The sequence below is a fragment of the Mustelus asterias genome, chromosome 8 (assembly GCF_964213995.1).
Source record: "Mustelus asterias chromosome 8, sMusAst1.hap1.1, whole genome shotgun sequence".
Taxonomy (NCBI): Eukaryota; Metazoa; Chordata; class Chondrichthyes; order Carcharhiniformes; family Triakidae; genus Mustelus; species Mustelus asterias.
The window spans coordinates 92,603,395-92,630,595 of record NC_135808.1 but is presented as its reverse complement, the minus strand read 5'-3'; the positions used below and the strand labels follow the sequence as shown (position 1 = coordinate 92,630,595).

General features: G+C 42.4%; 1 protein-coding gene across 2 annotated transcripts; it reads left to right on the top strand.

The window, feature by feature from the left end:
• Positions 1 to 27,201, top strand: LOC144497929 (E3 ubiquitin-protein ligase RNF170-like). 2 transcript variants are annotated; one of them, XM_078219384.1, is made up of 6 exons: positions 1 to 107; positions 9,056 to 9,146; positions 10,548 to 10,656; positions 19,160 to 19,233; positions 23,783 to 23,893; positions 25,217 to 27,201. In XM_078219384.1, the coding sequence occupies exons 1-6, from the start codon at positions 64 to 66 to the stop codon at positions 25,247 to 25,249; spliced, it is 462 nt and encodes a 153-aa protein (XP_078075510.1). In that variant the 5' UTR covers positions 1 to 63; the 3' UTR covers positions 25,250 to 27,201. The 2 variants fall into 2 exon arrangements, with proteins under 2 accessions (XP_078075510.1, XP_078075509.1); XM_078219383.1 differs by having other exon boundaries at positions 25,099 to 27,201.

Below are 27,201 nucleotides of genomic sequence, written 5' to 3'. Positions count from 1 at the left end.
GGGTAACATGTCCATATGATCATCAGGTAATGTGTTCATTCCCCAAACAAACACTACTCCAGGATGTTGCCAGAGCACTACTTCTGTCCCAGCACTAACGAACCAAGGTAAGAGCTGAAAGCGATTACTCTGAAGTAATCTTTTAAGATGAATTGTAAAGCATATAATGACACAACTCACTATATTTTGTGCTGGATGCCACTTGCCTGTTAATTTTTTACTGTACCGTCCTGATTTCCTAAAAGGCCAAATTTATTTTACTAGCTCCCTTGTTCAGTGCATTTTCAATTAATTTCATTCATTTTTCTAAACTGAGTTTTCTATGTGTCGGATCTAAGCTAATTGTGTGCTAGATTCCATGCAGTGTCTTTTGAGTATATAATCTTCTTGCCGTTTCCCCACATTACTCATAAAAAAAGACTTGTATTTACATAGTACCTTTCACACCAGAGTGCTTTTGATTGCAACCGAAGAAATTTAGCAGCCAAGGGTAAGTGCCTTTGTTGCAACTGTACTCCCCTTTCCCACTCCAAATAGTTTTATGAATATGTTCCATTATTTAAATCCGGGTCCCGGCAAGATAAAAAATGTAAGTGGAAGTCCATCTCCACATCTGGTCCACTTATTTTCCAGGCTCTAGACAACTTCACTTGAAGTGTTGGTCCCAATTCCACAAGAATCAACGTGTGAAATAACTTTTTAGAGGGTGCATTAAGCAAGCTATGGCAGTTAATGTTTTAAGACATCTTTTTAAAAAATATTTTATGAATCAGATCTGCTTCACATTTTGCTTGTTCAGACTAGAAACATAGAAACTAGAAGCAGTAAGAGGCCATTGTGCCCTTCGAGCCTGCTCCACTATTCATTTTGATCATGGCTGAACATCAAACTCAATATCCTTATCGCGCCTTCCCCCCATATCCCATGATCCCTTAAACCCCAAGAGTTATATCTTATTTTTTCTTAAAATCACACAACATTTTGGTCTCAACTACTTTCTGTGGTAGTGAATTCCACAGATTCACCACTCTCTGGGTGAAGAAATTTCTTCTCACCTCAGTCCTTAAAGGTACACCCTTTATCCTTAAACTATGACCCCTAGTTCTGGACTCCCCCACCATCGGGAACATTCTTTCTGAATCTATTCTGTTAGCATTTCATAAGTTTCTATAAGATCCCCTCTCACTCTTCTAAACTCCAATGAATATGATTCTAACTGACTTAGTCTCTTTGCATATGACAGACCTGCCATTCCAGGAATGAGCCTGGTAAACCTTTGCAGTACTCTCTCTATAGCAAGGACATCCTTCCTCAGATAAGGATACCAAAACTACACACAATACTCCAGGCGTGGCCTCACCAACGCCCTATACAATTGCAGTAAAACATCTTTATTCCTATACTCAAATCCTCTCGCTATGAAGACCAACGTACCATTTGCCTTCTTTACTGCCTGCTGTACCTGTGCGCTTACTTTCCGTGACTGATGCATGAGGACACCAAGTCTCGTTGAGTATCCACCTCTCTCAATTTACACCCATTCAAAAATAATAATCTGCCTTCCTATTATTGCTACTGACGTGGATAACTTCACAGACGAGTTCACAGTGCTGGAAATAATTTACATCACCCTGAAAAGTAGCAATAGAATTCCTCTCTGAGAGTTAAAAATAATTCCGATGAAAATAATCCACAGGGAGAAATAGATAATATATTGATTTTGTTGTGTTGCTTTCAGATTGACAACCCCTGTAATGTTTTCCTGTCTTTCACAGATATCAGTTTATTTATTTTGAAACCGAACTTGTATCACTGCTCACATTGTATAAAAGGTCTGTGCCAGGCTCCACTCTGAAATGTATCTATCCATTTTTCAAATAGCAGTGAACAGAAAGTATTACAGTATAAGTGCTGCCTACTGCTTTCTGACTGTATCTAGTGTAATGACTTACAATGGCACTTCCAAATTCCATGGTAAGGATATATGCTTGTTACTAACTCGTGCTTGCTGGTTCATGCCCTTTTATTCAGTTCTGATATAAAGTTGCCAAACATTGGAAACCCTTGCTTCCTTCCATTTCAATCCTGTGGTTGAAAAGAAATCCCATCAAACTCCTATGAGTGTGTGTGTAATTGAACCGACAATTGCTAAGACTATCCAGAGCTGAAGTTCTTCTCTTGTGAAGTGACTGTTTTAGAGAAAAGAAGGCTGAGAGGAGATTTGATAGAGGTAATCAAGGTTCTTAGGGGTATGAACAGGGTAAGTAGTGAGAAACTTTTCCCTCTCAAGAGAGCATCAATAACTAGAGGGCACAGATTCAAAATAATTGGCAAAAAGGAGTAAAAGTGATGTGATTAAAATGTTTTTCACCCAGAGAATGGTTGGAGTCTGGAACTAACTTCCTGAGAGGGTGGTGGAGGCAGGTTTGATCGAGGTATTCAAAAAGGTATTGGATTGCCATCTGAAAAGAAAGAATGTGCAAGGTGTTATGATGATGGAGAAAAAGCCACAGAATTATGCACAGAAATACTGGACTTTAAAAGGCCCGAGTTTTATATTTTAAAATGGACACAAACCCTGAAGATGGCTGAGAATATACAGTTAACTACTGACAGGAATGGCTGCAGCACCTTCTGTGTTTCCAGACAAGGTATTTCTAAAAGCATCCAAAGACTGATTACCATCTCTGCTAAAGACAAGGGAACATAATGACAGTCTCATCCAAAAGATCCTGTGTGCGTGTGTGTGTTGAAATTGAGAAGCTAGTCAAGCACTGTCAACAGTGCAAATTGGAACAAAGGTTGCCTGCTACAGCTCCACTGCACCCTTGGGAATGTCCTGGCTTGACATGGGTAATGGGTACGAATCCATATTGATTATATTGGTCTATTCCTGGCCACAATGTTTTTGCTTGTGATTTATACACATGATAAATGGATGGATGTTTTTGAGGGGTTTCGCCCTGATCAACAGCTTTTGGTGAACCTCACCTGGGACAGGTCACAACAAAAGGTTATACAGATAAAGCAGGGATGTGGGACTGAGTAGAATTCTCTTTCTGAAAGTCAGTGCAGACTTAGTGGACTGTAAAGATTCTGTGACAGGGTCCAGGTATCAGAGACCAGGTAAGTTCAAAGGGTCCCAGGGAGGTTAGGGAAGGCCTGGAAGGAGCAGGAGGGGTGGTGGAAAGTGATTGGGGTCTCAAGGAAGATGCCGGGAGGGCTTGGAAGATCCGGAGGTCAACCAGACCTTGGGGGTTGGGGGGTGGAGCCCAATTTCAGAAGGGGGCTTCTGGTGGAGGCACACCCCACCATCCCAACTCTTCCCTCCCAAGATCTAACGCCATCAATATTCTGGTTTCTCCAATGTAAGTTCAATCCTTCCGTCAGCCTAAGAATTGAGGTTGGGTGGGAAATGGCCTCAGTCCCAATTGGGGCAAGGATAGGCTTCCCATCCAAGGCCTTGCCCATTCCAATGTAAAATCACTGTGTGGTTGGGGTGGGCAGGAACCTTGAGGGAATCCTGTCCCTTCAATTTCACACTCCAACAACACCCCCACCCCCACTGCCCCCCCCCCCCCCCCCCCAACCCCCAGCCGAAAAACCTACTGCGAGGGAAGCTAAGAGTTTTGAAATAATTAATGTGTCTTAATCAGGAGCAAATTTTCTGACTCTTTTTTCTCCCCTTCTCTTCTTTCTTGCCGAGCTATAGTAGGTGACTGCCAAAATCTCTGCTTACAACATAATCAAGTGGTTTCTAAATAATATGGGCTTATTTATCCAGCAGCAGTGTTAGCGTTTTCATTACTAAAGACCACACTTTGTGTGATTCTCACTCCAAGCTCCAATTCTCACTCCAGGAATGGTTGTTGCAGGTTCCGGGGTTTAGATGTTTCAGTAAGATCAGGGAAGATGGTAAAAAAGGGGAAGGTGTGGCATTGTTAGTCAAGGACAGTATTACGGTGGCAGAAAGGACATTTGATAAGGACTCGTCTACTGAGGTAGTATGGGCTGAGGTTAGAAACAGGAAAGGAGAGGTCACCCTGTTGGGAGTTTTCTATAGGCCTCCGAAAAGTTCCAGAGATGTAGAGGAAAGGATTGCAAAGATGATTCTGGATAGGAGCGAAAGTAACAGGGTAGTTGTTATGGGGGACTTTAACTTTATAAATATTGACTGGAAACGCTATAGTTTGAGTACTTTAGATGGGTCAGTTTTTGTCCAATGTGTGCAGGAGGGTTTCCTGACACAGTATGTAGATAGACCAACAAGAGGCAAGGCCACATTGGATTTGGTACTGGGTAATGAACCAGGCCAGGTGTTAGATTTGGAGGTAGGGGAGCACTTTGGTGATAGTGACCACAATTCGGTTACGTTTACTTTAGCGATGGAAAGGGATAGGTATGTACCGCAGAGCAAGAGTTATAGCTGGGGGAAAGGAAATTATGATGCGATTTGGTGAGATTTAGGATGCATAGGATGTGGAAGGAAACTGCAGGGGATGGGCGCAATTGAAATGTGGAGCTTGTTCAAGGAACAGCTACTGCGTGTCCTTGATAAGTATGTACCTGTCAGGCAGGGAGGAAGTGGTCGAACGAGGGAACCGTGGTTTATTAAAGAAGTTGAATCTCTTGTGAAGAGGAAGAAGGGAACTTATGTAAAGATGAGACGTGAAGGCTCAGTTAGGGCGCTTGAGAGTTACAAGTTAGCTAGGAAGGACCTAAAGAGAGAGCTAAGAAGAGCCAGGAGGGGATATGAGAAATCTTTGGCAGGTAGGATCAAGGAAAACCCTAAAGCTTTCTATAGGTATGTCAGGAATAAAAGAATGACTAGGGTAAGATTAGGGCCAGTCAAGGACAGTAGTGGGAAGTTGTGCGTGGAGTCCGAAGAGATAGGAGTGGCGCTAAATGAATATTTTTTGTCAGTATTCACACAGGAAAAAGACAATGTTGTTGAGGAGAATACTGAGATACAGGCCATTAGACGAGACGGGATTGAGGTTCATAAGGAGGAGGTGTTAGCAATTCTGGAAAGTGTGAAAATAGATAAGTCCCCTGGGCCGGATGGGATTTATCCTAGGATTCTCTGGGAGGCTAGGCAGGAGATTGCAGAGCCTTTGGCTTTGATCTTTATGTTGTCATTGTCTACAGGAATAGTGCCAGAAGACTGGAGGATAGCAAATGTTGTCCCCTTGTTCAAGAAGGGGAGTGGAGACAACCGTGGTAATTATGGACCGGTGAGCCTTACTTCTGTTGTGGGCAATCTTTTGGAAAGGATTATAAGAGATAGGATTTATAATCACCTGGAAAGGAATAATTTGATTAGGGATAGTCAATACGGTTTTGTGAAGGGTAGGTCGTGCCTCACAAACCTTATTGAGTTCTTTGAGAAGATGACCAAAGAGGTGGATAAGGGTAAAGCAGTTGATGTTGATGATGGAATTCAGTAAAGCGTTTGATAAGGTTCCCCAGGGTAGGCTATTGCAGAAAATACGGAGGCATGGGATTGAGGGTGACTTAGCGGTTTGGATCAGAAATTGGCTAGCTGTAAGAAGACAGAGGATGGTGGTTGATGGGAAATGTTCATCCTGGAGTTCAGTTACTAGTGGTGTACCGCAAGGATCTGTTTTGGGGCCACTGCTGTTTGTCATTTTTATAAATGACCTGGATGAGGGCGTAGAAGGATGGGTTAGTAAATTTGCGGATGACACTAAAGTCGGTGGAGTTGTGGACAGTGTGGAAGGATGTTGCAGGTTACAGAGGGACATAGGTAAGCTGCAGAGCTGGGCTGAGTTTAATGCGGAAAAGTGTGAGGTGATTCACTTTGGAAGGAGTAACAGGAATACAGAGTACTGGGCTAATGGTAAGATACTTGGTCGTGTAGATGAGCAGAGAGATCTCGGTGTCCACGTGCGTAGATCCCTGAAAGTTGGCACCCAGGTTGATAGGGTTGTTAAGAAGGCGTACGGTGTGTTAGCTTTTATTGGTAGAGGGATTGAGTTTCGGAGCCATGAGGTCATGTTGCAGCTGTACAAAACTCTGGTGCGGCCGCACTTGGAGTACTGCGTACAGTTCTGGTCGCCGCATTACAGGAAGGATGTGGAAGGATTGGAAAGGGTGCAGAGGAGATTTACCAGGATGTTGCCTGGTATGGTGGGAAGGTCTTATGAGGAAAGGCTGAGGGACTTGAGGCTGTTTTCGTCAGAGAGAAGAAAGTTAAGAGGTGACTTTATAGAGGCATACAAGATGATCAGAGGATTAGATAGGGTGGACAGTGAGAGCCTTTTTCCTCGGATGGTGATGGCTAGCACGAGGGGACATAGCTTTAAATTGAGGGGTGATAGATATTGGACAGATGTCAGAGGTAGGTTCTTTACACAGAGTGTAGTAAGGGCGTGGAATGCCCTGCTTGCAACAGTAGTGGACTCACTGACATTAAGGGCATTTAAATGGTCATTGGATAAACATATGGATGATATTGGAATAGTGTAGGTTGGATGGGCTTTAGATCGGTTTCACAGGTCGGTGCAACATTGAGGGCCAAAGGTCCTGTACTATGCTGTAATGTTCTATGTTCTATAAGCAACTTAGTTATAGAGTGATTGGTGACACAGTGAAGGTAATTAGTTAATCCCTTAGCAGGTTGTAAACCCAGCATCAAGTTATGTTTTGGCTTAAATGGGTAAAAAGTTCCACACTAAAAGAATTCCTAAATCAAATATTTGATCTGTAATAATTGAGAGGACTCAAAGTTAATGAGTAATTTTGGAACAATTTTTAGCTACTGACTAAAAGTTGTACAAGATTGTCGGCATCTTACTTGACTGCTGTATACAAAAAAAAGTTACTATGTACAAAATTTGGCTAATTTGGATTTGGGCATAACACCAGACTGCTACTATCTAAAGAAAAAGTAGATACTTATGTACCACCATTTACAACCTGGTGATGCCTCACAGCTAATGAAATATATTTGAAATCTAGCCAATTATTGTCATGTTGAGAAATGCAGCAGCCAGTTTGTCCCAAAGAAATTCCACAAACAGCAGTGTTTAAGCTGCAGTTTATTTATTAGTGTCACAAATAGGCATACATTAACACTGCAATGAAGTTACTGTGAACATCCCCTAGTCGCCACACTCCAGCACCTGTTCGGTTACACTGAGGGAGAATTTAGTGTGGCCAATGCACCTAACCAGCATGTTTTTTGGAACGTGGGGGGAAACCGGAGCACCCGGAGGAAACCCATGCAGACACGAGGAGAACGTGCAGATTCCGCACAGACAGTGACCCAAACCAGGAATCAAATCCAGCTCCCCACTGCTGTGAGACAGCAGTGCTAATCACTGTGCCACCATGTCGTGAGGGAAATAAACAAATAATCTGTGTCAGTCACAGCATGGTACAACACAAAAGGAGACCATTTGGCTCATCATATCTGTGCTAGTTCTTTGAAAGAGCTACCCAATTCATTCCACTCCCCTGTTCTTTCCCCATAGCCCTTCAATTTTTTCGCCTTAATGTAGATCACCAATGCCCTTTTGCATTGAATCTGCTTCCACCACCCTATCGAGCAGTGTATTCTTGGTGTCGTTTTCAAGCTGTGTATTCCAGAGTCAGAATTTTGTGCTCCGCCCCACCCCTACCAGCCCTACCAAGTGGGCTGTGGGGGGCCCTCCCCAACCTTGCTGTGGTTTTTGTGGGCAAAGCCTCAGACCAGAAACCTGCCCTTGTCCCAATTAAATGGCCAATTAGCAAAAAGAAAGTTAGATCCTGGGCGGGAAAGGGAGGTGAGGGGCCCCTCCATCATAAGCCTCCTTCTGATTTGGGGTACCCTTCCTTCAAGACCCAGTGACCTCTGGATCTTTTGTATCAATTTGAAATGGTAGATGGAGCCTCAGTTTAACATCTCATCCAAGTGATAACCTCTCCAAAGTGCAGCACTCCCTCAGTACTGCACTCCCTCACTACTGCACTCCCTCAGTACTGCACTCCCTCAGTACTGCACTCCCTCAGTACTGCACTGAAGTGGCAGCCCCCAGATTTTGTGCTCGCGACTCTCGAGTGGGGCTTGAACTTCCAACTTGCAGACACCTGGAATTATGTAAATACTATGGTCTGAAAATAAAACTACGTTCGAAACGTTATGAACTGTAATTCTGTACAACACTTGACCATAAGGGGAACAGTCCCAGCCTCTGGAGTACCGAGTTCAAATCCACACTTTAGGAAGAATGTCAAGGCATTGGAGACAGTGCAGAAGAGATTTGTCAGAATGGTATGAGAGATGAGAGCTTTCAGTAATGTGGAAAGACTCGAGAGGCTGCGATTACCAAAGAGACCGGTTTTAATAAAGGATTACAAGATCCCAGTATAGATTGAGAATGAAAATGAAATAGCACAAGTCAATATTTGTAAGCATTGTCACTATCTCTTTAATGTTTGGTTACTCGTTTCAAATTGTTAGGAAAAGCCACTTCCTGTGATAAGAAAGAGTGTCCCTATGTACTGGAGAAACCCAATAGAAGCCATTTCACTGAATTAACTGATACATACAAGGTAAGTTTTGGTAAAGGTCGTGTATGATTATTTTGGAGAAACAGAAATAGTGACATGACCACATTGTTGCAGAGTTCTTAATTCAACTCACTTGTCAATTGTTTGCCATGTCAGCCCATCAATGTAAAATCTCTATAAAACCAGAAGAGAAAATGCTGGAGAATCTCAGGTCTGGCAGCATCTGTCAGGAGCGAAAAGAGCTGATGTTACGAGTCCAGACGACCCTTTGTCAAAGCTGAAACGTAATGTAAAATCTCTACTGGATGACGGAGAGAAGGAGAATCTGGGCTAATTGTACCTCATTTAGGACAAGTATTTGAATTTAATTGAGAGTTTTAATGTGAGAAATTTAATTTTAAGAAGTCTTGCCTGATGGTTTTATTTCAATGTTTGAAATAAAACCGCGGTTTCAGGTAAGTTTTCTTCAAAGCTCTTTTGCTAATTGCATCATTGAATGTATTCCAAACAAAACTGACCTTATTTTACTTTCGTCCTTCAGATTCGACCAAATCAAGGACACCAGAAAGATAAAAGATCTGAGCAATCAATGTGTGGGCCAGGCAAAGGACAACTTTCAACAGAATTACTCAGTGAGTGCATTCTTATTTCCTCACATTGGGGTTTATCTGATTACAAAGCACATGGAACTCTCTTTACTTTATGGCAGTGATCACCGGTGTTTCAAGAGGAACATGATGGTTTCCAAAATTATAGGCTATTGATTGGGATTTTACGGCTTTGCTCATCCCGAAACCGTAAAGTCCGCCCGAGGTCAATGGACCTTTCCATGGCGGCTTGATTCCCCTGGCAGGCGGGATGGTAAAATTCTGGTCTATATATTTCAAGTGATATAGTCCGGCCCAGGTGCCATTATATCTCGAGAGGCAGAATTTTAGGGCCTCACTGGGTGCTGCAGTGGAAGTAAACTAAACTGGAAAACACCATTACCAGCCAGCATGCTGCTTTCCTGACTCTATTCCTGGCACTGGCCATTTTTGCTGAGGCAAGTTTCAGGGCCACATCCGCTGTCATTACACTTGTAAAAAGCCTTGATAGGGCCAATTATGAAGGCCTGACTGTAATTTACCAGTCGGTTTCTAGTTTCCTAAACTGGGGGCAGGGCAGTTTAACTGCCTGAGGGCTGAGACATCTCCTTAAATCCTCCCGCAACCCAAAAGTGTTGCTGCCAAAGGGCTACAGCTGTGATGCAGGCCATCCATGATGGCCTTGTAGATGTGGTCATAGTTACTTCTAAAAATTCCTCAGTGGGCACCTCCCACCCATTATGGGCAGTGCCCAGCTGTCCTAGTTGGGCAGCCAACTGCCCCCCACCCCCCACGCTTCAATTGACCTCTCCAGACTGAGAATTTGCCAACCCTCCCTAATTAGATGGGGCTCCTGGAGTCGGCTTCTTATTATCCACCTCCAGGTCGATCACTCAGGCTGGCAGAACTTGGACACCATTGGAGTTGGCACCCTCAAATGTCCTGACACGCGAGAATTTTTTAAGGTGATAAGATTCCATCCATTTTGTCAATTAAAGTCATCTAAGGGCAGTAAACATGTCTTTCATTAATTAGCTTTGTTTTGTTTAATGGCGTTTAATATATTGGAAAGTAGAGTGAAGTATAGGCGGTGTCAAATGTAATCTTTGAATATCATAACAATTGTATTAATAAAAAACCAAAGTTATGAGTCAATGAAAATTAGATATAAATATTTGTAAGATCATCACAGCATCGTTGCAGTGCAGCAGGCCATTTGGCCCATCAGGTCTGCGCTGGCTCTCTGAAAGGGCATTCTGTCTTGTCCCACTCTCTTACCTTATCCCCTTAACCTTGCACATTCTTTTCAGGTTGCAATCCAATTCTCTATTAAGTACTACAATTGGGCCTGCTTTCACCATCCTCTCACAAAGTTCATTCCAGGCTCCAACATGATAAAATTGATGCTGGCCGAATATATAAAATATTTCTTATGTTTTGTTCCAGGAATTGCAAACCTGTGCTAACTCTAATTTCCACAATGATCTGCACTGTCCAGTTTGTCTCCAGACCCCCACGTTTCCTGTGGAAACTAACTGCGGCCACTTGTTTTGTGGTAGGTTTGACCGAGTGAAGGTGCTTACACAGCTTTGTACTGAGATATACTTTTTAAAGTTATGTCTACTTTCTATTTCTCCCTTCCCTAATTGGATCTGCCAGTGGTACACAACAACCCTAATAAAGTGAGAAGGTTTTCAACCTTGGTTCTTGTCTCTCCCAGTGTCTCTCTAAAATTGAAATACTTAACATTTACTTCGTGCTTCTTCAAGCATGTGACCTGATGTGGATGTGAAGTCAAATCCAACAGCCCTGAACTCTTGGTTCATTGGTAGTCTGAAATGATTTGAAACAACTGATGCATTTCCTCTCCCAGTGGATAAGTTCATTATGTGCTGTACGTACAATACCTGTCACTGGAAAACACGTATGATTGGATATTGGCTGAAAGCAAGATCGGGCTAAGCTGGACTCCCACTACACATGTTCAAGCAGCATACTGACATTCACTGCCTCTGTTCATAGATTAAGAATAGAAACTTGGGTACACACCACAGCATGACTAAGTAAGTTGGAAGACATCTTTTCTCCATTTATTTCTATTCCCAAAGAGACATTGATTATATCTCTGTGGGCACCAACAGCCCTTTGACGCCTTATTCAAGTAGCCACTCTTTGGGTGAGATTGGATGGTGATCATCAGCAGCCTATTCATTTGGGAGCCATCATAGGTCACAATTGGGAAAAGAGATCAAACACATTTTCTTCGCCGTACTGCCCAAACTATCTATCTGAATGAGATCTGCCAACTCCCAGGAAAACCTGGGCATGGATCCTGGAGTCTTCATTAGTCTCCATTCCCGAGTTCCACGTTGGTTGATGAGCAACCTGACATTTCCGAACAGTCCTTTCTTGGTTGGAAGTTTCAATATCTTATTCTAGGTTTGAAAATACAAGTTCTGAATAAACCAGAATGGGAATGTTTCACTGCAAAGAAAAAAGCTGCCGCTCAGCAGACCTGTCAGATTTAAGATTTTGCCATTATAGGTGGAGTATATTGCCACGTAAGGTTTTACTATAATACATTAATTACTGTTTTAAAATAGTTCATGTAAGATTACTATCACAATTCTCTTCCTATATGGATGCTTTGGTCATTGCTAATTCTCAACATTATTCTCCTCTTCCTCCACAAAATGATACATTCAAAGGGAAGTTAGATAACTGCATGAGAGAGAAAGGAATAGAATATATTGATAGGGTTAGATGAGCATGATTGCGGGAGTCTTGTGTGGAGCATTGACACTGACATGGACCAGTTGACCAAATGGCTGTTTCTGTGCTGTACATCCTTTTTATTTGTTCAAGGGATGTGAGCGTTGCTGGCAACGACAATATTTGTTGCCCATCCTGAATTGCTCTTGAGAGGGTGGTGTTGAGCCGCTTTATGGAACGCATGCAGTCCACAGTGGTGTTAGGATGGGAGTTCCACCACTTTGACCCAGCGACAACGAAGGAAGGAAAATATAATTCCTAGCCAGGATGGTGCATGGCTTGGAATGGAATTAACAGTGGTGGTGTTCCCATGCATTTGCCATACTTGTCCTTCTAGAAGTTACAGGTTTGCAAGTACTGTTGAAGGAGCCTTGGCGATTTGCTGCAGTGCATCTTGTAGGTGGCACACACTGTTGCCGCTGTGCACCACTGGTACATGGAGTGGCTGCCTAAGGTGATAGATGGGATGCTGATCAAAAGGGTTGCTTTTCCAGAATGATGCTGAGTTTCTTTAGCTTTGTTGGAGCTGCACTCATCCAGGCAAGTGGAGTACATTTAATCAAACTCATGACTTGTGCCTTGTGGATAGTGGGGTGGATGTGCGGAGCCCAGAGGTGAGTTACTCACCATAAAAAAACTAGCTTCTCACTTGCTCTTGTAGCTACAATATTTATATGGCTAGTTCCGTTATGTTTCTGGTCAATGGTAACCCCAGAATGTTGATAGTGAGGGTACTCAACATTGGTAATGCCATTGAATGTCAACAGTAGATGATTCGATTCTCTGTTCTTGGAAATGGTCACTGCCTGGCACTTGTGTGATACAAATATTACTTGCCACTTATCAACCCAAGCCCGAATGTTGTCCTGGTCTTTCTGCATGGAAACGCAGATTGCTTCAATATCTGAGGCATTGAGAATAGTACTGAACACTTGTGGTAAACCACTGTTAGCTTATTACCTGTATATGTGACATGCCTGGACACATCCCTGCCGGCCCTACCCAAGACTCCTCCCCCCCCCCCCCGGTCCAGGTATAAAGACGACTGCTCCCCACCCCCCTGCCTCAGTCTGGACCAGTTCATCGGCATGGGTGTGCTCCAAGTCTTTTGCTAATAAAAGCCTATTTGTTCTTGCATACAAACTAGTCTTTGCTCGATTGATGGTGCATCAACACTGCAATCAACAGTGAACACACTTCTGGCCTTATGATGGAGAGAAAGACATTGAAACAACTAAAGATGGTTGGGCTGAGGACACTACCATGAGGAACTGAGATAATTGGTGTCCAACAACCACAATATGACTCCAACCAGTGGAGAGCTTTCCCACTGATTTTCACTGACTTTAGTTTTACTGGGGCTCTTTGATGTTGCCATTGGTAAAATTCTGCCTTGATATCAAGGGCAGTCACTTTCACCTCACTTCTGGAATTAAACTCTTCTGTTCATGTTTGTAAAGGCTGTAATGATATCTGGAGTTCAGTGACTGACCAAACTGAGCATTGCTGAGCAGGTTATTGATGAGTGGGAATCATTTGATATCACATGGAGTGAATCGAATAGGCTGGAGACTGTCATCTGTGATCCTGGGGACCTCAGGAGGAGGTTGAGATGGATCATCCACTCAGCACATCTGGCTGATGGTGGCTGTAAATGCTTCAGCTTTGTCTTTTACACTGATGAGCTGGGCTCCCCCCACCATTGAGGATGGGGATATTAGTTGAGCTTTCTCCCGTGCATGGTTGTTTAATTGTCCACCACCTTTCATGACTGCAAAGCTTTGATCTAATTCGATGATTATGGAATTGCTTTGCTCTGTTTTCATGCTGCTTCTGTTGTTTTGCATGTATGTCATTCTACGTTGAGGATGATCCCTTGGCCCGATGGTTATGTTAGAGTGAAGTTTATACTCGGCCATGATGTTAAAGAATTTGATTGAATACAATTCATTGTTGCTGATGGCCCAAAGTGCCTCACTGCTGACCAGTTTTGAACTGCTGGATCTGTTCTGAATCTATACTGTTGAACATGATGGTAGTGCCACACAACACAAGGGAAGGAATCCTCAGTGTAAAGACAGGATCTTGTTTCTTCAAGGACTGTGCAATGGTCACTCCCACCAATATTGTCAGGGACAGATGCATATTTTTTATTATTTAATAGGATGTGAGCATCGCTGGCAAGACCAATATTTGTTGCCCATTCTCAATTGCCCTTGAGAAGGTGATGGGGTTGTGAGCCACCTTCTTGAACCACTGTGGCCCATCTAATGAAGGTTCAGAAAGGGAGTTCTGTGACAGGTTAATTAGTGAAAGTGAGGTCAAGTATGTTTTTCCTTCTTGTTGGTCCTCTCATCTCAAGGTTGTCTCACCTGCCACACGCCCATTCAGGCAGATGTATTCTTCAAGACTTTACGAGCTCACTTAATAATGGTGCTACTGAGCAACTCTTGGTTATGGACATTGAAACTCTCCACCCAGAGTATATTCTGTACTCTTTCCACCCTCATTGCTTCTTCCAAATGCTATAGAGGAGCATTAGCTGGAGGACGATAGGTTGTGATCAAGGCGGTTTCCTTGCCCATAATTGACTTGATGTCATGAAACTTCATGGGGTCCAGAGACAATGTTTAAAACTCCCAGGACCACTCCCTCTTGACTAAAACCACTGTGCTGCTACCTCAGGACATATCTAGGTGGATTGAGGAGTCTGGAGCATTGGTTGTAAGTTATGATTTGGTGAATATGATTGTCTAGCTGTTGCTTGTCTCACCTGTGGGACAGGTCGCCCAATTTTGGGACAGCTCTCCCAATTCTGCACAAGTCCTCAGATGCTAGTGAGGAGGACTTTAAGGGATTTTGAGGATCAACTGGCCAGGGTATACCTAGGTCGATATGGGTACTCTAATGGGTTTTATTCTTATTTGACTTTTCTGTAGCGGTTTGATGTAACCCACTGTCTTGCTTAAGAATCCACCACATTCTATGCAATTCTGTGGCTATTAACCACTCAATCTTCATGCAATAAAATGCCACTCTTAACTAAGCTGTCACAAGATACCCAATGGAGCTAAAATACAGTTGTGTTTTTATGCTGAAAATGATTGGCGTTTTACTATACTCCACGTAGAATGTATTGTTACATTATTCTGTAATGATGGTAATAGCTGCTCATACTTCAATTCAATGTCATTTCCGGTGATATTAATGGTTATTTTCCTCTTATTAGAACTGTAGCATGCATTTTAAAAGGGACATGTTGGAGAATGAGCATAAAATTATAATTTATCCTTGAAGTCAAATAACATGAATAAATCATTTGGGCTTCTCTCTTTTGACTTCTGATGTCATCTGAACTCCAAGTAAATCACAGTTTTATTGCCTACTGCTGCCCATCTACAGCACTCACAACATCACCCTGTGTGCCTTTCACTGGTGCAATATGGATTAATCTTCTTTGATTAAAGGCAATGAAGAGGAAGTTTATTCAAAGAAGCAAAACCTACAAATTATCTCAAAATGTTAATGGTTTTTGGAGCTGTAATGTTTATCTATTCACTGCAAAGCTTTGCAATATTTTAAAATTGCTGCGTATTCACTAATCGTAAAAGGTAAATTACTATCTCCCTGAAAAAAATAACAAATAAGGTACATTTTTATATAATCTGACAAGGGAAACACGGATTTAAATGTGTTATAGAGAGATTTGAACAGAACTGAGAAAGAAAACACTTGCTGCAATATTACCCTGCCCCTTCTAGACTGAGCTGAAGACTGGAATTTGCAAAATACTTTTAAACCAGCCATGCCATTGTGGCACTCAAATTTCCAGGGGTTTGGCTTTACACCAGAATTATCCCGTCCACCTAGTATGCAAATAAATCCATCTGCTCCCCCTGCTGGTGAATGCCATTATTTCTGACAGTGCAACAACAATAGAACAGCATCATGGACATTAATGAAATTGAGGGCGAAAGTGTCACATGGACAGAAATTAAGGGGATTGCATTTTCAAAAAGAGGTGTACTTCCAAAGTGATTTACATGCTACATGGCATGTGTGACCTTGGTGACAAACACATTGTTTAAAAATATCATGCAATCGCAATGTCACACTGTAATTCTTGGCTATCTCTGATTATTTATTTCACGTGGCATAATGAAGGGCACTCTCAAATGACAATAAATAATTCCTCTTGTTCTACTTTAAAGAAGATTAACAGAATTCATGCTAGTGAAATTCCGCAAGAAGGATGTAGGTGACCAACAGACTGAACTTATTTTCAAACCATCAGGGTTAATTCCCGTATTTGTCGACATGTTCACGTAAATTGTTGTCTACGTTACTTTAGAACAAATGATACCTGACTTGAAATATTACAGAGAGACACAGCAGCCTGGTGTTTATAGTATTGGGCTGGTAATCTACTCGTCGTAAGTTCAAATCATATTATTAATTGAATTCAGTGAAGCTCAGGCAAAATGATCATGAAAGCTGCTGGATTGTCAGAAAAGCCCAACTGGTTTAGTAATGTCCTTTATAGAGAGATTTCTCCTCTGGGGAAAGAGACTTGTCACCTCTCCTCAGTCTAGTCTACAATGGATTTTAGTCCACAGTAAATGCAGACGGGTATTACAGTGATATTCATAACAACATTAAAGGGGGGAAAAACCGTCTTGTCCAACAGACCTGAGTTACTGATTGCACCTTATACCCTGCTCAAGAAAAGCCACATATGCAGTTCAATGCCAGGGTATGTAAACTTGAATGTGCAGGAGTATGGATGGGATAAACATGTCTTTCTTAAATATGAGGAGTCAGAGGTAAGTTCCCAGGAGCTCCAATTGATTTCTCGGGTACTTTTAAGCTTTGGTTTTGCATTGGACCATAGCGATATAATAAAACATGTGGCATGGAACTGCCCACTGATTGGATAGTTTATTTATTTATGGAATGTGAGCTTCACTCGCAAGGTTAGCATTTATAACCCATCCCTAATTGCCCTTAAGTGGTGGTGAACTGACGCCTTGAACTGCTGTAGTCCGTGTGGTGTAGGTACACCGACATTGCATTTAGGGAAGGGTTTAAGGATGTCATTGAAGGAAGAGCAATCTCCTTGTTACTAAGAGGATCAAAGTTTGCAGGGAAAAGGTGGAAGAATGGGGTTGAAAAACTTACCAGCCACGATTGAATGGTGGAGCAGTCTTGATGAGCCAAATGGCTTAATTCTGCTCCTATATCTTCTGGCCTTATGGTTTTACTATTAACTAGTAATCCAACTAATGCTCTGGAAATATGGGTTCATATCCCACTATGGCAATTAATAAAATCTGGAATTAAAAGCTATTCTTGGTAATAGTGACTATGAAACCATTGTTGATTGTCATTTGAAAACCCATCTGGTTCACTGCTCCCTTTTAGGGAAGGAAATCTGTCATGACTCCAGAGCCACAGCAATGTGGTTAACTCAACTGCCCTGTGAAATGGCCTGGCACGCCACTCAGTTCAAGGGCAGCTAGGGATGGGCACCAAATGCTGGCCAGCCTGTGATGACCAAATCTCATGAGAGAATAATTTTTTAAAAATTGCACCTTCTTCTCAGTAAAATAAGCCTCCTTTTGGTCTCTTACAATCAAATCACCCAAGCTTGTTGTCAGGCAGACTTCAGAACAGCCAACGTGACCCCCCCCACCAACCACCCCCCCCCCCGCCCATCTTCATTTTACACAGCCCCAAATTATACTCTTATAAACCTCATTATTGTACATCTGGCATTATGTGGCGCCAATATTACTTGTCACGTATCATCCTAAACCCGAATGTTGCCCAGGCCTGCACTGCGCTACTATTTCATTAGTATCATGTTCCAGCCCGTCTACTGAGTTATACAGTTAGTTTTGTATCATGGTGCACCAGGAACTATTTTATAATAACATAAACCTCAAAATATAATTTACTGTTTTGCCTGTTTGTGTCAAATTAAGGACTAATTTATTTTATGTTGTCAGCCCAAATGTCTCTGGAACTAGGTTGAAATTCATAGAATCATAGAATCCCTACAGTGCAGAAGGAGGCTATTTGGCCTATGGAGCCTGCACCGACCACGATCCCACTCAGGCCCTATCCACATATTTACCCAGCTAGTCCCCCTGACATTAAGGGGCAATTTAGCATAGCCAATCAACCTAACCTGGGAGGAAACCAGAGCACCCGGAGGAAACCCACACAGACATGGGGAGAACGTGCAAACTCCACACAGTCACGCAAGGGTGGAATTGAACCCTGGTTCCTGGCGCTGTGAGGCAGCAGTGCTAACCACTGTGCCACCGTGCCATGTCTACTCATTGCCTACTCATCCCAGCGGCCTAACCTAATTTTTGCACTAGGTCCCAGAATGCAAGAATAAATGGGAGCAGGAGTAGATCACATGGGCCATCAAACCTGCTCCACCATGCAATTGGTTAATAGCTGATCTTGGGTTTCAACTCCACTCCCCTGCCTGCTCTCCATATCCTTTGATTTCCTGAGAGACCAAGGGCGGGAATTTCTGGCCGCGCTCGCCGCAAGAGCGGAAAATCTCACCCGTGGTCAATGGACCTGTGTGTGGTCCTGTACTGCCTGCTACGATTCCTGTGGCAGGCGGTACGGGAAAATTCTGTCCCAAAAATCTGCCTATCCCAGTCTTAAATGTCTTCAATGTTGAAGTATCCACAAATCTCTAGGTTAAGCAAATCCAAAGATCCACAAGTCATTTTTCCTCACCTGGTCACTGTCTGTGTGGAGTTTGCACATTCTCCTCGTGTCTGCGTGGGTTTCCTCCGGGTGCTCCGGTTTCCTCCCACAGTCCAAAGATGTGCGGGTTAGGTTGATTGACCAGGTTAAAAAAAAAATTGCCCCTTAGAGTCCTGGGATGTGTAGGTTAGAGGGATTAGCGGGTAAAATACGTGGGGGTAGGGCCTGGGTGGGATTGTGGTCGGTGCAGACTCGATGGGCCGAATGGCCTCCTTCTGCACTGTAGGGTTTCTATGATTTCTATGATTTCATTCCTGTACCATTCCTATATAATCAGCACCTTATCCTGAGACTGTGCCCCTGTGTTTTAGATTCCCCGACCAGCAGAAACAGGCGCTTACCCTATCAAGCTCTTTCAGAATCCTATTTCAATGAGATGGTCTTTCATTCTCCTAAACTCCAGATAATATGTGCCCACTTCTAGAAGTGGAAGTGCAGTATCCCAGCACACTGTCATTCAGTCATTTTATTTACTTGTTTTCTTTTATCAACAGGACCATGTTTGATTGCATACTGGGGACATTGTTCTTGGTTAGGAGCTGTGAGCTGTCCTCTGTGCAGACAAAAGGTATGTTGCAGTCGATGTGAATGGATTTCGATGAACATAAAGTATGAATTGACTTAAATCTAATAAATACAAATTAAACGGAAATGTTGTACAAATTTGAATTGAGTGACAACATACAAATGTGCCAAACATGAGTGATCAGAATGGGGGAGGTAGACTTGTAACTACTCACCCCTGGGAAATTTGATGCATAACACATAACCAAGAATGTGTTCTGCAGGCAAAGAGAGAAATGGAAGTCAAAGTGCCAACGCAATTGCTGGCTCGTTACTTATTAAATGTATGGGGGATGGAAATCTAACAGCACCTGAACGTGAGGGAGCTGCTGGTATCTCTCACCTTCACAACCAAAGAATCTAAGTGATTTTAGTGAAGAAAAGATTAGGTCTATTAGATTTATTAAGAATGTAGTGACTCATAGGGAGGAATTTTCCCAGGCAAAGGGAGGCGGATTGTAGGTGTACAGGTAGTTAAATCCTCCAAAGGAGACCTTGGGTCAGGATTTTAATACCCACCTGCTCCCTTCCGTATTTCCCTGGGCAGGATTTCAGGTGGACAGGAAAACCCCTTGCATCTTTTGGGAACATAAGAACATAAGAAATAGGAGCAGGAGTAGGCCATCTAGCCCCTCGAGCCTGCCCCGCCATTCAATAAGATCATGGCTGATCTGACGTGGATCAGTACCACTTACCCGCCTGATCCCCATAACCCTTAATTCCCTTACCGCTCAGGAATCCATCCATCCGCGCTTTAAACATATTCAGCGAGGTAGCCTCCACCACCTCAGTGGGCAGAGAATTCCAGAGATTCACCACCCTCTGGGAGAAGAAGTTCCTCCTCAACTCTGTCTTAAACCGACCCCCCTTTATTTTGAGGCTGTGTCCTCTAGTTTTAACTTCCTTACTAAGTGGAAAGAATCTCTCTGCCTCCACCCTATCCAGCCCCCGCATTATCTTATAAGTCTCCATAAGATCCCCCCTCATCCTTCTAAACTCCAACGAGTACAAACCCAATCTCCTCAGCCTCTCCTCATAATCCAAACCCCTCATCTCCGGTATCAACCTGGTGAACCTTCTCTGCACTCCCTCCAATGCCAATATATCCTTCCTCATATAAGGGGACCAATACTGCACACAGTATTCCAGCTGCGGCCTCACCAATGCCCTGTACAGGTGCATCAAGACATCCCTGCTTTTATATTCTATCCCCCTCGCAATATAGGCCAATATCCCATTTGCCTTCTTGATCACCTGTTAAGATGTTTAAAAAGCCAATTCTGGAAAACTGGGAAACCAGTTAAGATGTTTAAAAAGCCAATTCAATGCTGTTTTAACCCCAAACTCTGGATTTCACACCCAGGGTACATGTTTCCTGGCCTGTCATCAACTTCTCGGGATCACCGAGGCTGGGGCACAGCAGGAAGGGAACAGCAGGAAGGGTCTTCTTCAGTGAAGCTGACAAGCTGGAAAGGCTTTGATCAGTTACACTGAGGAGTTCTAGTCATGCCCAGGTGAGAAAGTGCTGGTCAAAGCACTTCTCTCAGAACTGGTGATTGCCAGTCTCTTGGTAGGTAGCTCCATCTGTCTAGCACTTCACTCACCTCATGAGGCACTTTCCTACTGCCAGTCTTAACCAAGGCATGGGAGTAGCTTATGTAGCTCCACGTCCATCTTTGCCAAGAGGAGGGGTAAGAACACTAGCACCGCAGCAGCAGTGCCAGCTGCCTTCTTCGCAGCTGTATTCTCTTCCGTAAGACAGAGAGAATGGATGGCATTTGGGCCGAGACCGGAAAACAGTCGAGGTCGTATAAAGCCGAGGTCAGCGGACATTTCCATTTTCCACCCCTCGCCCGCTCTGATTCTATGGCGGGTGGGACGGTAGAATTCTGGCGTATATCTAGTTAATAGGCCAAATTTTGCAGTCAGCAATGAAGTAAAGGCACTTTGTGCTGCAGCAAAATAAATCTCACTAAGAGATCCAGCAATCGGTCTGGCAGGAATTCCAGCTGTATCATCACCATGCAGTAGCACTGTCCCTGATTGTCCTGCTAACTGGGCATTCCCACTGTGCAGCAACAGCGATGGCATCTGTCCAAGCAGCCAATCAAATGAAATAATTTTCGCTGACCAATCCCCCCCCAGCCTCACACAGGAAACTATCACTTCTCCAAAAAAAAATAGGTGGAAGCTAAAATATTCTGAAAAACGTTTTAGAAAATTATTGAAAAAGTTCAGCTTAAAAATCTCAATCATTTAACAGAACTCCTCAATTATCAAGTTTTTTTTAAGAGTCAGTTTTCTTGTACATCAAATTTTATTAACCACATCGTCATTAAAAAACCCTTCGACAGCTGACTGAAGAAGGTGCAACTTTTTAAGTGGTTGATGTTTTTGTGATTGCTGGTTCTGGCGGGTGCGGGGAGGAGCCACACCCATCTTGTGACAGAGCCCTGAATAACTGATCAACAACCTCAGCATTTCCACCTTGATTTGCTACGTGCCCCATTTCCTGAAATTCTGGTCAGTTTTAGAAGCAATGAGAGTGATTGCTGGCAGATCGCTGTTAACTGCATCCCCCTAACCCCCCAGCCCCACCTGCACAAAATTCAGCCCAATATGTTCTGGTGGTGTTGATTGAGACGTAAAAACTGGCCTGGACACGAGGAGAACTCCCCTATTCTTCTTCCAGTAACACCATGGGGGGGAATTTTCCCATCCCACCCGCCACGGGAATCGTAGCAGGCAGGTGGAGATTGGGGGGGGGGGGGGGGGGCGGGGGGAAAGAGGGGGGGAGAGAGGGGGGGACCATGCAAAGGTCCTTTAACCTCGAGTGAGATTTTCCAGTTTCGGGGGCGAGCATGGCCGGAAAATCCTGTCTCAAGCTCTTTTCTCTGCTGGGGCCCATTTGGATATCTTATCACAGTCAACCTACCAACATCCAGTCCCATGCCTGGTCCCAATGGTACCAGCGAATTGGGAACTCCTGGTATCATGACTCCCTATTTTCATAATCATTCTTTTTGTGAGGGGTCGGCAGTGGTTCTATTCCTTACATGGCTTCTCAGAAATAGTGGATACCTGGTTCAACTGCTCCTTGATGGTTTTCAGTGGATTCCATTGAAATCCCAATGGTGTTATAGTGGAAAACTAGTTGAAAGTCCCAACAAAAGTCACTGGCTTTCTCAGAGGTTGAAATCTCTACTTCAATCGACAATCAAACATATCCACTGGCAATGGGTAAGTTACAGGCCCTTCAAAAGTTAATCAGACTAAAACCCTTGTTCCCATGTTAGCAGAGGGGCCTCAGTTTCACACCTGATCTGGAAGACAGCATTTGTGACAATACAGCCCACCCTCAATACTGTCTCTTGAATGGGGCATGGACCCACGACAGCTTAGATGCTGCTACTAAATCAAGCTGACAGTGTAGAGGTTTAGATGACCCTTACAAGACTGTCTGAAGCCAATATTGGAATTTACATATCAATTAGAAAAAGACTGCCTGACAATGGTACACAACCATTCAATAGAAATGTTTATGGTGAATAAATGGCTAATTGTTTTGATAAGTCATGATTTTCGGAAAGCAAGAACCCATTCTACATCAAGGCAGTACAAAATAAAATGGCTAAACTAGATCCCACCTGAAAAGATCCTGCTCCTAATTCCTATGTTCCTATATGGAGTGCGTGGAAAATTGTTGGACATGAAATATTGGCTTCTGAGGGAGTCAAGGTGGCTACTATCTTCTTTGTATGTGTTATGTTCCATACTGGGAATGAGAAAGAGTTCCCGGAAATCAAGATAGTAAGTGACCAGAAAATGCTGAGATGACACAAAATGATTGTTATGTTTGACTATAATGACATAATTCTCATCATGTTTTGTGTTACCACCTAATGCTCAGTTAACAGAAATTGGGTGATGCATCACCAACAAAGCAAAGCATCTTCCCTAAGCCAATAGTATAAGTATTGAATTTACAACAATACAAGGTAGGCAGCTTTGCACCCATGTCTTTGATGCTTCCTAAATCAATATATATAAAGCAGGAAAATCCAGACTGGAGAAGAGGTTCAACAAAGATAAACACTTAAACTGAAAGAGTCCCTGACTCGATCAAGAAAGAAGTTTAGCTAAAAATGGACAAAAATTTGACAAACATTTTCTAGTGAAGCACTAGAGATCTGTCTTTACTGTATGGGATTGCTTCCTTGTGTTAAATTGATATCTACATCAATTATTCATATTCAATAGTCGATAATGCACATGCAGACTAACAAATTATGTTTGCAAACTTAATTATGCTTGTTCATCTTAGTCCTCATAATTTGAAGTATTTTTGTACTGAAATATTTGAACTGTCCAATAAGACAACCCTGGAGTTTATTCCCAGTGTCCAGTAAATCAAACTGAGGGATGATAAATGAACAGGAATAGATTGCAGTTAAGAGTTTGACTATGAACCATAATTGAAAAGAGCAAAATCACACTGCATCCCTTCTGTGTCTACAGTCCGGTAGAGCAAACCATTGTATTTCTCTTTACAGGTGAACATGCTTTATAGTCTATTCTGTGAGAACCAGCAGGAAAAGCAGGGTCAACAAGTTATACGGGATATTAGAGACTACAACAAGCGCTTCTCTGGACAGCCTCGACCTGTAGGTCTCATACATGTGAATCCAACTGTTTGAAATTAGATTCTATTGTGAATGAGGAATGAGTGCCACAAGATTCTAATCAGATTATTGAGTGAAATCTAATTATGTAAATTAGGGCAAATCAATGGTGCAACATTATCAATGGCATATGTGCAATGATCTTTAATTTTCCTAATTCTGTATACATTCTTAAAATCATATAACAAGGAAAGAGCAAGCAATGATAAAAATACAGAGCATTTATCCAGTTTTAGAATGTATGTTATTTTATCATGTTTTGCTTTTATTTGGTTTACTTTCTTTTGGTTGCCAATTCAGTAATGGAGGTAGCATGCATTAATTATTTCTTCCCTTGTTGAAGGTAATAGGAGTACAAGTGCTTACATGAATAGCAGCCTACCAGGAGTAAATTAAGATTTCTGCCTTCCTGCAATCCCAGTGTCAATCATTGGGAGCTGATGAAGGGATGGATCATAAAAATTCTGTCAGACTGTCAGCAGTGAAAGCAGTCGAGCATTTGCTTATATCTATTTTGTGTCACAAACACATCAACCGCTGATGAAAACAATCTCATCATACCACAGCACAAACATAGTACCATTCCATACGCTTTAGATATATCTTACAATTGATAAATCAGCGTTCAATCAAAAATGAGTTAATTATTCCCCTTGTAATGTACTTAAAACAGAAACTAGTTCTGGTTGTTGGGGGATACATTAGCTGTTTATTATGGTTTTTCAAACTTCCAATATTATTTTTCTGTCACCTTTAACTTATTTGAAGTATTTTTATTGGGATCAATAATACTAAGGTTTGATCATTTTTTTCCCTCTGATTCCCAGGTCAGTTACAGTCTAGGCCAGTTAGTTGCACAGTAAACATTCTTCTACTCTGGTTCAATTTCCTGTACCAGACAACCATGCGATTCCCTGAATAAGGCTACTGTTTCCTCGTCAAGTTCTCGATAGTTTAATGATGTGGATTCTATTCACAAATATGAGACTGCTTAGACTAAATGTACTTCAGTCAGTAACATTTTTTTAAAAGCCTGTTATATTGGCCTGAATTCCAAATCAGGTTTTTTGAGCTTTATGATCCATGACCTCCACACTCTCCAGTCTCTCCATGTTCTTATCAAAGCTAATTGTAACTTGTGTTCTGACTATTCTCCATCCCCCTTATTCTCTTGTCCTTTTGCTCAGTTTGCAGATTATATCTATGACACGCCCCTGTTACTCCAGATGGCTTTTAGAGGACTCTTTACAATGGCCGGACTAGTATGGATCTTCTGTTTGAGGATTGCAATTTGTTCCTTTGCAGCTATCACGTGCTTCACTTACCCTCTTGATATAATTCCTGAAACCATCGATGGGATCTTGGGAACCGCTGATGACCTGACTGTTGTAATCCTGCTGCTTTTCTGCATGATTAATATTTGCCGGTAGGTGGGACCAGAGTGCACTAGTCTAACCAGCACTACTACCCAAATTAAAGAACCAGACTTTTCACAGGATGTGGGCTATGTGCTGAACATCTGGTTTGATAAAACTGTGTAGATATACTTTAACAATGTTCAAACTGATCGTTGTACATAGGATTTTAATGTTAAAATTGCTTGCAATTTTCCATCCATGTTTGTTGCTAGCCATAAGCACAGCAGAGGTGTTTTTATTTTAATAAATCTGCAACTATTTATGTTTTCGCCCGAGAATGTAAAATGCATTTTCAAAGATCTGGGGGGATGCAACTCATTATTTGTTTTTCTCTCCTAATCTTTTAAATCCTGTGCCCTACGCTATTTCTCCTCACAGTCTTTCTTAAATTATACTTTTTGGAAGTGAAAATTCAAGTGATAAAATCATGTTTTACAGTTGGCAGAGCGGAGGAGGAGTTGCCTTTGAAAGGGTGTGACTGAAAGCTTTATTTCTTCAAACAGGGAATTCAATCTGTCTTGCTGTCAAGCTCTGTTTTCCGACTTCAGTATGATGTAGCTTTGCGTTTCATGGGAGAAGAACAATTTTTATAATGTTCATAATGTAGAGGTTGCGTTGAAAGTGGGTCCCCTCAATAAACCCTCCTTGCTGAATTCTCTCTCTTAGCCGTTAGATTATGTGCAAATCCCAATTCTTCACTTTCTTTTGACTGATGAAAAAAATGTTAAAGGCTGCTGTTTCAAACAAGCTGCAGATCGGATTCAGGAAAATACATGGCATGTGAAATTGCTGAACCGTTTACTACTCTCTGACAATGTTACAGTCACATTTAACCTTGAACCTTGGCAAAGCAGCTTTTCCACCACCACTAACCCCCCCTCCCCCCGCCACTTCAAAATCAAGATAGGCTTGGTGTTAATTACCTTTTTCGAAGTAGAACTGAACAATAATAGGCTGCATCCAATAATTTACTGTCCGTGATGTTTACATGTTGCTCATAAACTGCCCTGAATGTATGTTCAATCCTTTTTATTAGTCTAAAATGACAATTACCATAAATACTTGTGCAGGGAAATGATACCTGTGCAAATGGAGCTCAATGAAGTCAGTAAATATCAGGGCAAGTTGACCGGTAAAGGAGCTGAGTGATCAGGACTTTGAAGAGATTATTTATGGAGCAACAATTGCTTCTCACAGAGGAAGGGAGTTTGCCAATGGCTGAGATATTTCTTATGATGATAAGGGGTCATAAAGGGATGAGGTGAAAATGGGTTGGGTTTGGTATGAAGAAGGAGACAGAAGATAGTTGGACCAGGAATTTCTTTGGGATTTTTACCACTCACCTGCTGCAGCTTTGGAGTTATTCTATTCTTTTCTGTCAATACTTAATCAGGACCTTACCCTGGTTGCCTGCACAAACTTCTTGGGACCTTCCTCTTCTGATGTTTTATGTCCTGAGATTACTCACCTGCTGGCTGCATTTCCTGTTCATTTACCTGGAAAGTGTGAGCCCGCTAGAACACTGCCACATGACAGACAACATAATCCATCCTGACAAGCCTTTGTTACTGAACAATGGTACCACATTGTTCAGCAGGAATGCAGGCTAAGTGGTACCAATGATAACTGTGATGCACACCCTCATAGCTTTCTTCCACCTGACAACGTTTCTGTTCATCCCAGAAAAGACAGTCCCCAGAAATGTAGTTGTATCGTAGACAATTTAATTGGTAGTTTTTCTGTCACTACACCAAGTAGTTAGGCCTATTATGCTTGGAAATGTTTCAGGAAATCTGGATGTGCTGACTAAGGGGTACAACTTACATAAAAATATAAGTCCACTCACCTGGTGTAGGGGCAGTGCTCCGAAAG